Source organism: Eretmochelys imbricata, chromosome 7 (genome assembly GCF_965152235.1).
Source record: "Eretmochelys imbricata isolate rEreImb1 chromosome 7, rEreImb1.hap1, whole genome shotgun sequence".
In the NCBI taxonomy this organism is placed as follows: Eukaryota; Metazoa; Chordata; order Testudines; family Cheloniidae; genus Eretmochelys; species Eretmochelys imbricata.
This window is the reverse complement of record NC_135578.1, coordinates 124,772,370-124,788,579: the sequence shown is the minus strand read 5'-3', so window position 1 is coordinate 124,788,579 and position 16,210 is coordinate 124,772,370. Positions and strand designations below refer to the sequence as shown.

The 16,210-nt window shown below is 62.9% G+C and overlaps 1 protein-coding gene across 1 annotated transcript; it reads right to left on the bottom strand.

The window, feature by feature from the left end:
- Window positions 1–15,371: 15,371 nt before the first annotated feature.
- MARVELD1 (MARVEL domain containing 1) lies at window positions 15,372–16,210 on the bottom strand. Its single transcript, XM_077823377.1, has one exon. It carries the CDS (start codon window positions 16,208–16,210, stop codon window positions 15,686–15,688), a length of 525 nt encoding a protein of 174 aa, XP_077679503.1. The 3' UTR covers window positions 15,372–15,685.

Below are 16,210 nucleotides of genomic sequence, written 5' to 3'. Positions count from 1 at the left end.
CCATTGCCCCCAACAGCCAATCGGGAGTGCGGGGGCGGGTCTGGCCAGGAGGCCCCGCCCCCGCTCCCCGGCCAGGCCCCGCCCCCAGAGCCCAGACCGACCGGCCCCCTCCAGGGCCCTGGCCCCGCCCCACCCTGCCCGGCCCCGCCCCGGGAGCCCAGACCGACTCCGCCCCCTCCCAGGCCCTGGCCCCGCCCTCGCCCCCCGGCTCGGCCCCGCCCCCAGAGCCCAGACCGACTCCGCCCCATCCCAGGCCCTGGCCCCGCCCCCGCCCCCGCTCCCCGGCCAGGCCCCGCCCCCAGAGCCCAGACCGACTCCGCCCCCTCCCAGGCCCTGGCCCCGCCCTCGCTCCCCGGCCAGGCCCCGCCCCCAGAGCCCAGACCGACTCCGCCCCCTCCCAGGCCCTGGCCCCGCCCCCGCTCCCCGGCCAGGCCCCGCCCCCAGAGCCCAGACCGACCCGCCCCTCCCAGGCCCTGGCCCCGCCCCCCACCGGCGAGAGCGTGGGGTGGGACCCCTGGCGGGGCGGGGCGGCAGGTGCAGGGGAGCGGGCGGCGACGCCAGCGGGCTCTGCGGGGGAGCGGGCGGGCTCGGGCGGCTCCCGGCGTGGGCAGCAGCGCGGGGGCGCGAACCCCGGGCCGCCGGGGGGGGCTGGGCCCAGCCCTGAGCGACGGGGGGTCCTTGGGCTGGCGCCGGGCGCCGTGGGGAGGGGGCCTCAGGCCCGGCTCGGAGGAGGGCTCGGGCTGGGGCTGGGGCTCGGGCTCGGGCTGGCCCCCCACAGGCGGGGCCCCGCGGGCGGGCGGGCGCAGACGTGTCCCCTGCCCCCCTGTGATGCCTCCAGTGCCGGGCGCAGGGGAGCCCGCGGCGGAGCTCCAGGGCCTCGGGGCGCGGTCGGGGGGGGTTTGGGGGGGAGGGAGTCAGGGGAGCCCGCGGCGGAGCTCCAGGGCCTCGGGGCGCGGTCGGGGGGGGTTTGGGGGGGAGGGAGTCAGGGGAGCCCGCGGCGGAGCTCCAGGGCCTCGGGGCGCGGTCGGGGGGGTTTGGGGGGGAGGGAGCCAGGGGAGCCCGCGGCGGAGCTCCAGGGCCTCGGGGCGCGGTCGGGGGGGTTTGGGGGGGAGGGAGCCAGGGGAGCCCGCGGCGGAGCTCCAGGGCCTCGGGGCGCGGTCGGGGGGGTTTGGGGGGGAGGGAGCCAGGGGAGCCCGCGGCGGAGCTCCAGGGCCTCGGGGCGCGGTCGGGGGGGTTTGGGGGGGAGGGAGCCAGGGGAGCCAGGAACGGGGGAATGTTTTGGGAAAGGAGGCGCCTGTGCGGAAAGGACGGGCTCCACGCGGACCGCCAGCCCCAGGTCGCTGGCAATTAAAGGGCCTAGAGCAGGTTTCCTCCAGGGCCTGGGGGAAGCTGAGAGGCAGAGGAGCGGGGGTGGGGACAGAGGCATCCCCAGGGGAGGTCCATTCACGGGGGTTCTGTGCCCTAGTGAGGGGGAGAGGCTGTAAGTTGAGGGAGGAGAGGTGGAAAGAGCCCTGTTCAATGGCATCACCTGCAGGCAGACAACTGAGTGGTGACAAATGGGGTAAGTGCTTGTTGCGGTGGGGTGGACATTTCCTGTATTATTTTGTATGAAAACTGGGTGTGCCTCGGTTTCCCCTAGTTGCTGCATGGATAAGTAGGTGGTGGGAAAAGGCAGTTTAGTCTCGGGCTGCTGGGCAGGCTACAACAGAGGTGGGAATGTCGCCTGGCTGTCTCTGGTTTGGGGGCCCAGGTCTATGGGGGGCCCATGAAGACAATGGCAAATCCAATCACTGGGACGTTTGGTACCTAGCAGCTATGGGCCATCAAGGTCCCGCCCTTGCAGGAAGCCAGCCAGGTGTGACCAGCTGGACAAAGGGCTGAGGAGGGGCCAGCTGGGACAGGCCCGGGAATTTGAACAGAGGGACAGAGCAGGAGGCAAGGGTGGACACCGCTTGGCTGGGGTAACCAGAATGGGCCAAGCATGCTGTAACTTTCTGAGTTCTGTGTGAAGCAAGGACTTTCTAGCTGTGTTCCAGACATCCACTGATAGTTTTAAAAGTATAATACGAGAGACCAACAAAGAGTTGGAAGAGCAACGAGCAAAAGACTCAAAAAATGTTAGGTACTTCAGAAGCCTGACAAACAGCCACTGGAGGATCACGATGCTAAAGGAGCACTCAAGGATGACAAGGCCATTGCGGAGAAACTAAATGAATTCTTTGCATTGGTCTTCACGGCTGAGGGTGCGAGGGAGAATCCCACACCTGAGCCAGTCTTTTTAGGTGACAATCTGAGGAACTGTCCCAGGCTGAGGGGTCATTAGAGGAGGGTTTGGAACAAACTGATAAACAGCAATACGTCCCCAGGACCAGATGGGATTCACTCAAGGGTTCTGAAGGAACTCAGATGTGAAACTGCAGAACTGCTGACTGTGGTGTGTAACCTATCGCTTCAATCAGCCTCTGGACCAGGTGACCGGCGGAGAGCTAATGGGACACCCATTTTTCAAAAAGGCTCCAGAGGTGACCCTAGCAATGACAGGCTGGCGAGCCTGACTTCAGTATCTGGCAAACAGGTTGAAACTAGGGCTCTCCAGCGATTAAAAAAATTAATTGCTCTTAATCGCACTGTTAAACAATAATAGAATACCATTGATTGAAATATTTTGAATGTTTTCTACATTCTCAAATATGTTGATTTCAATTACAACACAGAATACAGTGTACAGTGCTCACTTTCTATTTATTTTTAATACAAATATTTGCACTGTAAAAATAGAAATAGTGTATTTCAATTCACCTCATACAAGCACTGTAGGGCAATCTCTGTATCATGAAAGTTGAACTTACAAATGTCAAATTATGTACAAAAAAATAACTGCATTCAAAAATAAAACAATGTAAAACTTTAGAGCCTACAAGTCCACTCAGTCCTACTTCAGCCAATCGCTCAGTCAAACAAGTTTGGTTACAATTTCCAGGAGATAATGTGGCCCGCTTCTTGTTTACACTGTCACCTGAAAGTGAGAACAGGCGTTCTCATGGCACTGTTGTAGCCGGCGTCACAAGATATTTACGTGCCAGATGTGCTAAAGATTCATATGTCCCTTCATGCTTCAACCACCGTTCCAGGGGACATGTTTCCATGCTGATGACAGGTTCTGCTCAATAATGAGCCAAAGCAGAGCTGACCGACGCATGTTGATTTTAATCATCTGAGTCAGATGCCACCAGCAGAAGGGTGATTTTCTTTTTTGGTGGTTCGGGTTCTGTAGTTTCCGCATCGGAGTGTTGCTCTTTTAAGACTTCTGAAAGCATGCGCCACACCTCTCAGATTTTGGAAGGCACTTCAGATTCTTAAACCTTGGGTCGAGTGCTGTAGCTATCTTTAGAAATCTGACATTGGTACCTTCTTTGTGTTTTGTCAAGTCTGCAGTGAAAGTGTTCTTAAAACGAACATGTGCTGGGTCATCACCCGAGACGGCTATAACATGAGATATCTGGCAGAATGTGGGTCAAACAGAGCAGGGGACGAACAATTCTCCCCCAAAGAGTTCAGTCTCAAATTTAATTAATGAACATCATCAGCATGGAAGCATGTCCTCTGGAATGGTGGCCGACATGTAAAGAGGCATTTGAATGTTTAGCATATCTGGCATGTGAATATCTTATGATGCCAGCTACAAACGTGCCATGCAAATGCCTGTTCTCACTTTCAGGTGACATAGTAAATAAGAAGCAGGCAGCATTATCTCCTGCGAATGTAAACCAACTTGTTTGTCTGAGCTATTGGCTGAACCAGAAGTAGGACTGAGTGGACTTGTAGGCGCTAAAGTTTTACATTGTTTTGTTTTTCAGTGCACTTATGTAACAAAAAAAAAATCTACATTTGTAAGTTACACTTTCATGATAAAGAGATCACACGACAGTATTTGTATGAGGTGAATTGAAAAATACTATTTCTTTTATCATTTTTACAGTGCAAATATTTGTGATAGAAAATAGTATAAAGTGAGCACTGTACAGTTTGTATTCTGTGGTGTAATTGAAATCAATATATTTGAAAATGTAGAAAAACATCCAAAAATATAAATTTCAATTTGTATTCTATTGTTTAACAGTGTGATTAATTGTGATTAATTTTTTTAATTGCAGTTAATCTTTTTGAGTTAATTGTGTGAGTTTACTGCGATTAATCGACAGCCCAAGTTGAAACTATAGTAAAGAACAGAATTGTCAGACACATAGATGAACACCATATGTTGGGGAAGAGTCAGCATGGTTTTTGTAAAGGGAAATCATGCCTCAACAATCTACTGGAATTCTCTGAGGGGGTCAACAAGCATGTGGACCAGGGGGATCCAGTGGATACAGTGTACTTAGATTTTCAGAAAGCCTTTGACAAGGTCCCTCACCAAAGGCTCTTAAGCACCTGGCCAAAGCATTTCACAGCCACCATGAACACCCACCCCCACCCCCTGCCCCAGCGAGTACAGATTCCTCAGAAATGCTCCAAGCTTGGCTCCCACTAGCCACACTGCAGGAGGGAAGCCGTTCAAGCAGGCCCCAGTGCTGGGTAAGTTTCCAGCCCAATCTTAATGCTGCCCTCTCCCAGCCTGCCACTGGGCAGGCAGCTGCCAAGCTGAGGGGGAAGCCCAGTGGCCAGGGGATGCTCCAACCTGCACCCAGCTCCCTCAGTGCACATGGGCATTCAGACAGCTAGTACAGGGTCATCACCCAGGGGCCCTGGAGGCACCCACAGGACATGGTGGGCCGTGGGGGGGGGCAGCACCTGGGCACCCTCCTGCCACTGGGCACAGAGAAATCTGAGTGACAGGCAGCTGGCTCTGCAGTGAGAGGGCAGGGGACAGTCCAGGCCAAACGGGTCAGTCCCTGCCCGGGACGTCTCAGAGGTGCGTGGATATTCAGGCCCCTGTGAGGGGAGCCCAGCCCAAGGCCTGGCACCTCCAGACGTTGCGCCTCCAGACGAGGCAGAGCTGCCCGAGCAGAAGGCCCTGTCTCTTGCCTGGCCACAAGCTGGGAGCAGGATTCTGGCCCCACAGGCACAAGGGGTCACAGGGTGAGACTGCACCTGTCCTGCACCCAGCACGGGATTTGGGCCAGCGGTGGGTGCTGGGTACATCCCCCCAGGGGCCGTTCAGCCTTCTTGCACCTAGGGCAGAGAGAGGGTCTCTCACCCTGCAGTTAGGGAGGAGTCTTGAGCAGGTCCCACAGAGGTCCTATCCCACCCACCCCCCGCCCTTCCCACTGCCCCTGCTGAGCAATTCCCGCCTTTCCCCACTTGGTATTTTGCTCTGGTCCCTTTCATTCCAGTCTGCATCTCCCGCCTGCCGCCACTCTGGGCTTTTCTGCAATCCCAGCCCTAGGTGGGCAGTGAGGACTGGTGGGTAGAGTGGGAGAGCAGGGAGTCAGGACTCCTGGGTTCCAGCCCCACATGTGGGAAGGTATGGAGCCTAGTGATTAGAGCAGGGAGGCTGGGAGCCAGGACTCCTGGGTTCTGTCCTCCAGTGACCTCCTCAACTGGAGGACAGTGACTGTGGCCCACCTCCTGGGATGGGGTGTTACAGAGAACCCCCATCATGGGTGCCCCCTTGGCAGCACAGGCCAACCCACCTCAGCTTCCCCTTCACAGTCTCTCCCTAGGCCTCTCCGCTCCACCACCGCCAGTTCATGCTGCTGCTGCTTCTGCAGCTCTTTCTCGGGCTCTCGCTGTCTCCCACAGCTTTTTTGCTCTCTCGGACTCAGCTCCAATCCCGTCCATCTCCGATCCCCCAATGGGGAACTCAATCGTGAAGACCCCCGTCTGGTCGGGGACAGGAGTCTTGGCGATGCCTGGCTCGCACTCCAGCTGCTCCCAGATCCTGCTATAGCCCCATTTGGGGTCAGGAATCTGTTCCTTAGAGCGGTCATCCTCCTCCAGCTGCACGATGAACTGTGCTTTGGTGACCTTTCCAATGCTCAACCCTTTCTTTCTGCACAGGGTTACAATGTCCTTCTGAGGGAGATGATGACAGGCTGTGACGAAGCAGGGACTGTTCTTAATGTTTCCTCTGAATAGTGTGGGGGTGCCTCAGTTTCCCCTATGCAGTTCCTAAGTATGTAGGGGGTGGGGTAAGGGTGTATGATCATTGCAGAGCCCTAGAGGGCAGGTGTGTGCAGGGGTCTGGACACAGACAATGGCCGACACCCTGTTTCCTGGCCACTGATGGCCTGGGCCCTTCCCCCCTGCAAGGTGAGAGCTAAAGGGTTGGAGAACAAAGGAATACGGTGACCTCTTGGCCCCGGAAAGGGACAAAGCCCAGAGGAGGAGGGGCTGGAGGGAGTTTCAGTTTGGGGCTGGCTGGGACATGGAGTGAAGGGCAGACGTGGTTGTCTGGCTCACGGCCCCCCAGCATGGACCCAGCTGAGGGGTCCTGTTCTCTGCACCTGCAAGCTCTGTGTTAGATCATGTCCCTGTCGTCTAATAAACCTTCTGTTTTACTGGCTGGCTGAGAGTCACGTCTGACTGCAGAGTTGGGGGGCAGGACCCTCTGGCCCCCCCGGGATCACGCCTGGGCAGACTTGCTGTGGGAAGCACACGGAGGGGCAGAGGGTGCTGAATGCTCCGAGGTCAGACCCAGGAAGGGGGAAGCTGTGTGAGCTGTGTGTCCTGCAGACAGGCTGCTCCCAGAAAGGAGACTTCCCCAGAGTCCTGCCTGGCTTCGTAGGGAGCAGTTCCAGAGCATCGCCCGGGGACTCCGTGACACAGGCCATCACTCCACTCTTCCCAAGTTGTTTTGGATGCACAGGCCTGTGTGATCTCAGCTCCCCACGGTTTCCAGGGAGAACCCCTAGTGTGCCAGCCCTTCTCAAGGTCACCACCTCTTTGCCAGGGTCGAGCAGCAGACTCCTCCTCCCCTTGGACTGCTCGCTGCAATCCCCAGTGGGACCCTGTTACTGCACAGTCCTCGCTGGTCACACACTCCCAGGGGTTAACCACCCCCTGAAACCGCTCATCTCTGAGCCTTCAGCACGCCTGGTCCTCATCAATCCCCCTTCGTTTTACTGCTCCCCCGTCACTCACTGCAAGAAGCGCCACCCGCGTGGTGCAGTACATCCCACCGCTGCCACCAGTTGTCACGGAGTCCCTGGGCGATGCTCTGGAACAGCTCCCCATGAAGCCAGTCAGGACTCTGGGGCAGTCGCCTTTCTGTGAGCAGCCTGTCTGCAGGACACACAGCTGGCACAGCTTCCCCCGTCCTGGGTCTGACCTTGGAGCATTCAGCATCCTCTGCCCCTCCGTGCACTTCCCACAGCCAGTCCACTCAGGCAGGGTCTTGGGGAAGCCAGAGGGTCCTGCCCCCCAACTCCGCAGTCAGACGTGACTCTCAGCCAGCCAGAAAAACAGAGGTTTATTAGACAACACAAACATGGTCTAACACAGAGCTTGCAGGTGCAGAGAACAGGACCCCTCGGCCTGGTCCATTTTGGGGGCCAGTGAGCCAGACAACCACGTCTGCACTTAACTCCTTGTCCCCAGCCAGCCCCAAACTGAAACTCTCTCCAGCCCCCCCTCCTCTGGGCTTTGTCCCTTTCCTGGGCCAGGAGGTCACCTGATTCCTTTGTTCTCCTACCCTTTAGCTCTCACCTTGCAGGGGGGAAGGGCCCAGGCCATCAGTGGCCAGGAAACAGGGTGTCGGCCATTCTCTGTGTCCAGACCCCTGCACACACCTGCCCTCTAGGGCTCTGCAAGGATCATACACCCTTACCCCACCCCCTAGAGACTTAAGAACTGCCTAGGGGAAACTGAGGCACCCCCACACTATTCAGGGGAAACAATAAGAACAGTCCTGCCTCGTCACACCCCCTCGTGCCTGGTTCCCTCCCCAACCCCTGCCCGCCCCTCCTGGAGCACAAGCGTGTGCCCAAGCTCCCAGCAGCTTGCACCTGCCCCCTGCCCCACCGCCCTCGGCACACAGAGAGCCCATTCAGCAGCCGCCAGGGCAGGAAGTGCTGGGCCTGTGGAATGTGGCCACTTGGCTCCCTCCTGCCCCGGCTGCCTCACTGCAGCCTTGTTCTCACTGCCTGGCAGAGAAAACATCACAGGGGCGTGCTCAGCCCCCCTTCCCCCACACTCCCTGCTGGGGCCCCAGCAGCCTGGCCGGCCCCAGGCGGGAACCATCCCTGCAGCTGGGGCCCCATGCAGACAGCAGGGCTGCTGGGCTGAGTTGGGCCGTGGGGAAAGCCCTGGAGATGCTCAGGGCGCTGCTGGAAGTGGGAGAGATGGGCTGTCCTGGCATGCGGGGCTGGGAACGGTGCCTGGCCAGGGCTTGGCCTGCCTTTGGCATCGCTGCAGCCATGTCGCTGGCCCGGGAGCCCTCGGTAACGCCGCCACTCCACCACTGTCATGGAGTCCCCGGGCGATGCTCTGGAACTGCTCCCCATGAAGCCAGTCAGGACTCTGGGGCAGTCGCCTTCCTGTGAGCAGCCTGTCTGCAGGACACACAGCTCACCCAGCTTCCACCTTCCTGAGTCTCAGAGGAGCAGCCGTGTCAGTCTGTATTCGCAAAAAGAACAGGAGGACTTGTGGCACCTTAGAGACTAACCAATTTATTTGAGCATGAGCTTTTGTGAGCTACAGCTCACTTCATCGGATGTGTCAGGATTCATCCTGAGTCTGACCTCGGAGCATTCAGCATCCTCTGCCTCTCCGTGCGCTTCCCACGGCCAGTCCGCTCAGGTGGGGTCCTGGGGAAGCCAGAGGGTCCTGCCCCCCAACTCCGCAGTCAGACTGGACTCTCAGCCAGCCAGTAAAACAGAAGGTTTATTAGACAACAGGAACATGGTCTAACACAGAGCTTGTAGGTGCAGAGAACAGGACCCCTCAGCTGGGTCCATGCTGGGGGGCCGTGAGCCAGACAACCCCGTCTGCCCTTCACTCCATGTCTCCAGCCAGCCCCAAACTGAAAATCCCTCCAGCCCCTCCTCCCCTGGGCTTTGTTCCTTTCCCGGGCCAGGAGGTCACCGGATTCCTTTGGTCTCCAACCCTTTAGCTCTCACCTCGCAGGGGGGAAGGGTCCAGGCCATCAGTGGCCAGGAAACAGGGTGTCAGCCATTGTCTGTGTCCAGACCCCTGCACACACCTGCCCTCTAGGGCTCTGCAATGATCATACACCCTTATCCCACCCCCTAGATACTTAAGAACTTCATAGGGGAAACTGAGGCACCCCCACACTATTCAGAGGAAACATTAAGAACAGTCCCACTTCGTCACAGCCACGCTCCTGCCAGGATGTCCCGCAGGCTTTCTACACCTGCCCCCCTGGGCCAGCCTTCCCCATGAGCAAGGAGCTGCAGGCCCGGGTTAAGGGGGCAGAAGGCCCCCAAGCCACACAGAGACATCGGGGGGGGGGGGTTGTCCGGCTGCTCCCCCACTCTGATCCTGCTGGTGGGGCAGGGAGCCCTTGCCTCCCATGTGTTCTGCTGCCGGGGGCGAGCAGGCCAGTGCGAGGAACAGGGCCCCGGGGCCCATCTGCTGCGCGGGTGCCTAAAGCCAGGCCTGCACGAGCCCTTGACAAGTCACGCCAGCTCTCGGGAGCCCAGCCTGTGGCCCCAAGAAACAAACGCAGGCTACAGTGTCCTGAGGGGCCCCTGGTCCCCAGCCCAGCTGGTGCACTGACACGGGGCAGCTTCAAGGGCAGGTGGGGGTTGGCTGGGGAAGCCGAGGTGAGGCTGTCAGCCCCCTGGGATGCAGGTCCCAGCTTGGTCTCTGCTGTGAGGAATCAGAGATCAGACTGCAGGGGTCTGCCCCTTTGAGCAGCTGTGCTGGGTCCTGGGGGTCTTGGGGATCCCCAGCGATGGTCTGAGCCCTGCTCCAGGCCAGACCCCCAATCCCAGGCCATACTGTGGCAGTCAGGGTCAGCAGGACCCCCTTGCTAGGCAGGGTATGTGCAGACCCGGGGCGGAGCAGAGGGGCCGGGGTCCTATGGGGCTGGAGGGGGAGCAGGTCTGAGACCTCTCTGATGAGGGGTTGGAATGTGGTGAGCCTGAGGCTCCTGGGAAACCCCTGCCTGGAGCCACCCCCTGTGTGACTCTTCCCCACCCAGGGCTGCAGTCCCAGTCCCGCTCCCTTGCCCCGCGGCCGGCCCGGGACACGAAGCCCCAACACAGACAGCCCCAGCTCGTACCAGCAACCCTTTATTTAAAAAGGTGAATCCACAGCAAACAACAGAGATCTGGGTGCAGCTGGGCCCACGAGTCAGACAGAGCGAGGGGGCTGCATGGGCAGGGGCCTGGGAAACACGCCAGGGACAGAGCCCCTCCCTGCCAACCCAGCGGGCCTCCTGCTTCTAGGCAGTGCCGTCCCTGGGCAGGGGCATCGGGGTGAGAGGGGGACCCAGCTTCCTCCGCAGCAGCAGGTTCCAGCCTAGAGGTGCTGGAGGTCTCATTCAGCACGGCCAGGGGCACCTGGCTGGCTCTGCCACAGGGCTCCATCTCCAGCTACCCAGCGCAGCCAGCTCCCGCCCCAGCTGTGCAGAGCAGGCCCTGGGGCCACACGCAGAGCAGTCTGGCTGCAGGCAGCAGGGAGGGTGGGAAAGATCCGCAGGCACTGGGGAGGCCAGTGGTGCCCACGGTGGGATCTCCCCAAGGCGGGGATGGGGCACAGCTGGGAGTCGGGGGCAGCATGCAGGGCGTGCCCGGGGAAAGGGAGACAGTGGTTGGTGGAGGCACGCAGTTCTCCAGTGCGCTGGGGCTTGGCTGTTCACGAGCATCATGGCACGGCCTGAGAACAAGGCAGGCGGGCACCAGGCAGCCCTGGGCCCGTCCACGACACATGGGGAGCCAGCCTGGCTGTACGGGGCAGGGACACGCTGCCCAGTCCATGTCCTCTCCCAGAGCAGCATGGGGCTGCTGGTCTCTCCATGAGAGGAGGCTGCAGCTCCCCAGTCCTTCTTGGGGTCCTCGCCTGCTCCCTCCAGCCCAAAGCAGCCTCCGGAGGTCCCAGCAGCGAGCTCAGCACCAGGCCCTGCGCACGGGAGCCACGGGGCAGGCTCCTCAGCAAACTGCAAGGGAAACAGAGTCAGTAGCAGAGCAGCCAGGCCCCGGCCTCAGCCCCCACAGCTCCAGCTCTGGCCCCTGCCCCTGCTGCCTGTGTGTCGGGACACCGATAGGTCGTGGCTCCAGCCACTGACACAAACGGTGGGGTGTGGGGAGCTCAGGAACGACAGCCAGAAGTCACATGCACTCCTTGTGCTACCTGTGGGCTCTCCCTGGGGTGGGGGTCATGGCCCTCAAACCCAAACAGGCAGCAAAGGGTTAACTCTGCAGCCAGGCATCAGAAGGGCCCCCTCATCCTTGCCCTTTGTTCTCTGTTGTCTCACCCCCAACCAGGTGTAGAGTCACCTGGCCAGAACCCCTACGCCCAGCTCAGAAAGGCCTTGCTGACATGCAACTCACAGGAGAAGGGTATGCACAAGGCAGGGGGCTATCCCCTGGGGTCTGCACTCATCTGGACTCTCTGGAGCACCACTCGGAGACCCAGGGCGCTGCAGCCCAAGGACCTTGTCTCAGAGCCATGCAGCTCGCCCGTGGGAAAAGCAGAGCCTCAGGCCGGGCATGTTAACGGGGGCAGAGCCAACAAGACTGTGCACTGCCTGGGGGCATCGAAGTCCCCTGTAATGCCATAAGCCCAGGTCAGGCAGCCCCTTCCCACCCCCCGGCCACCCCAGCCTGCGCCCTGCGGCTCAGAGCACACAGGGAGAGTTTGAGCTGAGCCCTGGATACAGTCTGCAGGGGAGCCATGCCCTGGATGCTGCCCAGACCCCAGGCAGCACAGGCCTGGAACAACCCTGTTCCCAGGTGTGGGGGGCACTGGGGACCTCCAGCCTTCGGGCTCTCTCCCACAGCGTCCCCCGCCAGGCCCAGCGGGTCTGTGCCACGACCCTGAAACTACAGAGCTCTCACCTCCAGGCTCGACTCCCTCCCTCGGGTCCTGCCACTGCTTCTCCGGTGTCCAGGGCCGTGGGGGGGGGGGAGCCTGCAGCCGCTGGCCTTTCCCAGGGGGCCTGGGGCTGGGCTCAAAGCAATCTCCAATTTCCCAGCACAATTCCATCCAAAGTGTAGCTTCCTCTGGGCCTGGCTGGCAGCCCCGTTCCAGCCCTTGCAGCCAGTCCATCCCCGGGGCCTCGTGGCTGGAGGAGGGGTCAGGAGAGGAGCCAGAGCTGGGGGTTTCCGAGGGTGTGCTGGAGCCGGTCAAGTTCCCCGAGCTGTCAGTTCTCGGGTGGGGGGCCACAGGCCAGGCTGATCCACCCTCTGGCTCCGCTTGCCTTCGCAGAGAGCTCTGGAGGTCGCTGGGGTGAAAGGCACTTCACCGGGTTGCAGCCAAGCGAGGTCACCAGGCCCGGGAAAACCAGGGGCCTGAGAGATGGGTACAGACGTGGGGGAAGGGGGCAGCACTCCTGGAACAAGGCACAGCCCCCAGCCGCTGCATCTCCAGAGTCGCTCTCTGCCTCCTTCGCAGCGCTGGGCTCCCGCTGCCAGTCCAGCTCACAGCGCCCAGGGCACGTCATGCCCGCCCCGCTCCAGGGGCAAGAGCAGCGCCGCATCGATGGCACCAGGGTGGAAGTCTGTAAAAAATCTAAGGCACTTGCTGCCCCTTTGCCCGGGGGCTCCTCTGCGCTGCCCAGGGGCCGGGGGCACAGCCCTGAGTCACCGCCCGTGGAATCAGCCCGCGGAGCAGGGCGGCCAGCACTTCCCTTGCACCCCAAGCAGTCCAGGCCCGGCTTGCCCAGCCGGAGGGGCCCTCCGCGGGGGATCTTCCGAAGGTGGAGCCGTCTCCTCTCAGCGGGGTCTCTGCTTGGTTACGAAACCTGCCTGTCTTTCCCTTGAATTTCCTTATTGGGCTAAATTCCACCAATTTCAAATCCGTCCCACCCTGCAACGTCAGCTGGGCACAGTGTCTTTCACTTCCCGCCCTCTCCAGCTGCACCGGGGTTAAAGAACGGCTGCATGCCACCCCAGAGGTAGCTACGCGTCCCTGGCAGGTGGGGAGACCCCTGTGCACAGTTTGTGTGCGTGGCCTCTGCAAAGAAAAGGGCACTAGGGAGAGACACACCCCCGAGCAGGAGGCTGAGCTGAAGGGGGCTCTCAGGCTGCCCTGACATACCCGGGCCTGGAACATCTTGCATGGCCCAGCCCCTGCTCCTTCCGCCCGCATCCATGAGTCAGGGCTGGGCATGGGCAGCAGCAGTGAACAAGGGCTTTGCCCTGCTGGGGCCTCACTCCCTGGGAATGTGTGGCCGGGGAAAGGGTGGTGGCTCTGGGCTGGCACTCGACTCCCCTTCCTGCCACATGCCACCCGCCCAGCCTAGGAGGCATAGTTCTGTCCCTGAGCGGATGGGGCAGGAGCAGGGGCTGCATGTGGGGGCAGGGGAGAGTGAGGGCTCAGCCCCTGGGAGGGGGGGAGGTCTCAGAGCACAGAAGGGGGTCCCACTAGGGAGCTTTGGGGGGTCTCTGGGCAGTCGGTTCCCATAGATCAGGGCTTCTCCCTGGGTGTTTGCAGCCTGGGGAGGGGCTGATCTTGGGAAGCTCATCCTGGCTGGGCAGTGAATGCTAGGAGGGGCTCCTGGGGTGCCTGAACTCCCCTCCCTCCCCGACAGCCATGGGGGCCTGCTCCCTCCTGTCCCAGCCCCATAGCCCAGGCTCCCCGTGCCCAGCCACCCCCTGCAGAGCGAGTGAGCGGAGACCCAGAGCCAGCACCCACCTGTGAGAGCCGGAAGGGGGGAGCCAGAGGGCCAGCAGCCCCCACCTTTGGGCAATCGGGGCTGGGGTTCTTTGGCTGAGACTAGCCTGTGTCCGTCCGTCCTCCGGGGCGGGGGGTCCCTGTGTCTGGGGGCTGCGGGTCCCTGCCTGGCTAGGGGAGCCGTCAGGCCGGTAGTGGTCGGTCGGTCTGTCTGTCTGTCCCGGGGGCAATCCGTCCCTGGTGGAGGCTGAGGGGCTCTGTCCATCGGTCTGTCCCGGGGGCGATCCGTCCCTGGTGGAGGCCGAGGGGCTCTGTCCATCTGTCTGTCCCGGGGGCGATCCGTCCCTGGCGGGGCCGAGGGGCTCTGTCCGTCGGTCTGTCCCGGGGGCGATCCGTCCCTGGCGGGGCCGAGGGGCTCTGTCCGTCGGTCTGTCCCGGGGGCGATCCGTCCCTGGTGGAGGCCGAGGGGCTCTGTCTGTTGGTCTGTCCCGGGGGCGACCCGTCCCTGGTGGAGGCCGAGGGGCTCTGTCCGTCGGTCGGTCCCGGGGGCGACCCGTCCCTGGTGGGACCGAGGGGCTCTGCCCGTCGGTCGGTCCCGGGGGCGACCCGTCCCTGGCGGGGCCGAGGGGCTCTGTCCGTCGGTTGGTCCCGGGGGCGACCCGTCCCTGGTGGAGGCCGAGGGGCTCTGTCCGTCGGTCTGTCCCGGGGGCGATCCGTCCCTGCTGGAGGCCGAGGGGCTCTGTCCGTCGGTCTGTCCCGGGGGCGATCCGTCCCTGGTGGAGGCCCAGGGGCTCTGTCCGTCGGTCGGTCCTGGGGGCGACCCGTCCCTGCTGGAGGCCGAGGGGCTCTGTCCGTCGGTCGGTCCCGGGGGCGACCCGTCCCTGCTGGAGGCCGAGGGGCTCTGTCCGTCGGTCTGTCCCGGGGGCGACCCGTCCCTGGTGGAGGCCGAGAGGCTCTGTCCGTCGCTCGATCCCGGGGGCGATGGAGGCTGAGGGGCTCTGTCCGTCGGTCGGTCCCGGGGGCGACCCGTCCCTGCTGGAGGCCGAGGGGCTCTGTCCGTCGGTTGGTCCCGCGGGCGACCCGTCCCTGCTGGAGGCCGAGGGGCTCTGTCCGTCGGTCGGTCCCGGGGGCGACCCGTCCCTGCTGGAGGCCGAGAGGCTCTGTCCGTCGGTCGGTCCCGGGGCGACCCGTCCCTGCTGGAGGCCGAGGGGCTCTGTCCGTCGGTCGGTCCCGGGGCGACCCGTCCCTGCTGGAGGCCGAGGGGCTCTGTCCGTCGGTCGGTCCCGGGGGCAACCCGTCCCTGCTGGAGGCCGAGGGGCTCTGTCCGTCGGTCGGTCCCGGGGCGACCCGTCCCTGCTGGAGGCCGAGGGGCTCTGTCCGTCGCTCGGTCCCGGGGCGACCCGTCCCTGCTGGAGGCCGAGGGGCTCTGTCCGTCGCTCGGTCCCGGGGGCGATGGAGGCCGAGGGGCTCTGTCCGTCGGTCGGTCCCGGGGGCGACCCGTCCCTGCTGGAGGCTGAGGGGCTCTGTCCGTTGCTCGGTCCCGGGGCGACCCGTCCCTGCTGGAGGCCCAGGGGCTCTGTCCGTCGGTTGGTCCCGGGGGCGACCCGTCCCTGGTGGAGGCCGAGGGGCTCTGTCCGTCGCTCGGTCCCGGGGGCGATCCGTCCCTGGTGGAGGCCGAGGGGCTCTGTCCGTCGCTCGGTCCCGGGGGCGATGGAGGCCGAGGGGCTCTGTCCGTCGGTCGGTCCCGGGGGCGATCCGTCCCTGGTGGAGGCTGAGGGGCTCTGTCCGTCGGTCGGTCCCGGGGACGAGCCGTCCCTGCTGGAGGCCAAGGGGCTCTGTCCGTCGGTCGGTCCGTCCCTGGTGGAGGCCGAGGGGCTCTGTCCGTCGGTCGGTCCCGGGGCGACCCGTCCCTGCTGGAGGCCCAGGGGCTCGGTCCGGCGGGCGCTCAGACGATGTCGCGGTGGCCCCGGCGGCGGCGCGCCAGGCAGTAGAGGCCGGAGAGCAGGTGCAGGGCGGCGGCCAGCGCGGCGCAGGCGGCGGCGGCCAGGTAGGCGCGGTAGAGGCAGGGCTGGCTGTAGCCCGGCAGGCTGCAGTAGCTGTGGCGCGCCGCCTTGTGGCCCATGACGCCCGCGGCCGCCGCGTAGAGCCCGGCGCCCAGCGCCAGGTCGTGCGCCGCGTTGGCGAGCAGCCAGCGGGCGCCCAGCAGCGGCACCAGCGCCCAGCGCCCCAGCAGGCTGAGGCCGGAGAGCGCCAACGCCAGCAGCCAGGCCAGCACGGCGGCGAAGAGCGCGAAGTGCGCCGCGCCCTCGTACTTGTGCGCCGCCACCGTCCCCCAGCAGGCGGCGCCCAGGAGCAGCTGCCCCAGGCGCAGCGGGGCCAGCGGGCTGCGCAGGAAGGGCCGGTGCAGGCTCAGCGGCCCGCGGGCGGGCGGCGCGGGCGGCGGCGCGGCGGGCGGCGCGGGCGGGGGCAT

Excerpts from the sequence above, each read along its gene's own strand:
- MARVELD1 (XM_077823377.1), bottom strand. The coding sequence starts at position 16,210 with ATGCCCCCGCCCGCGCCGCCCGCCGCGCCGCCGCCCGCGCCGCCCGCC.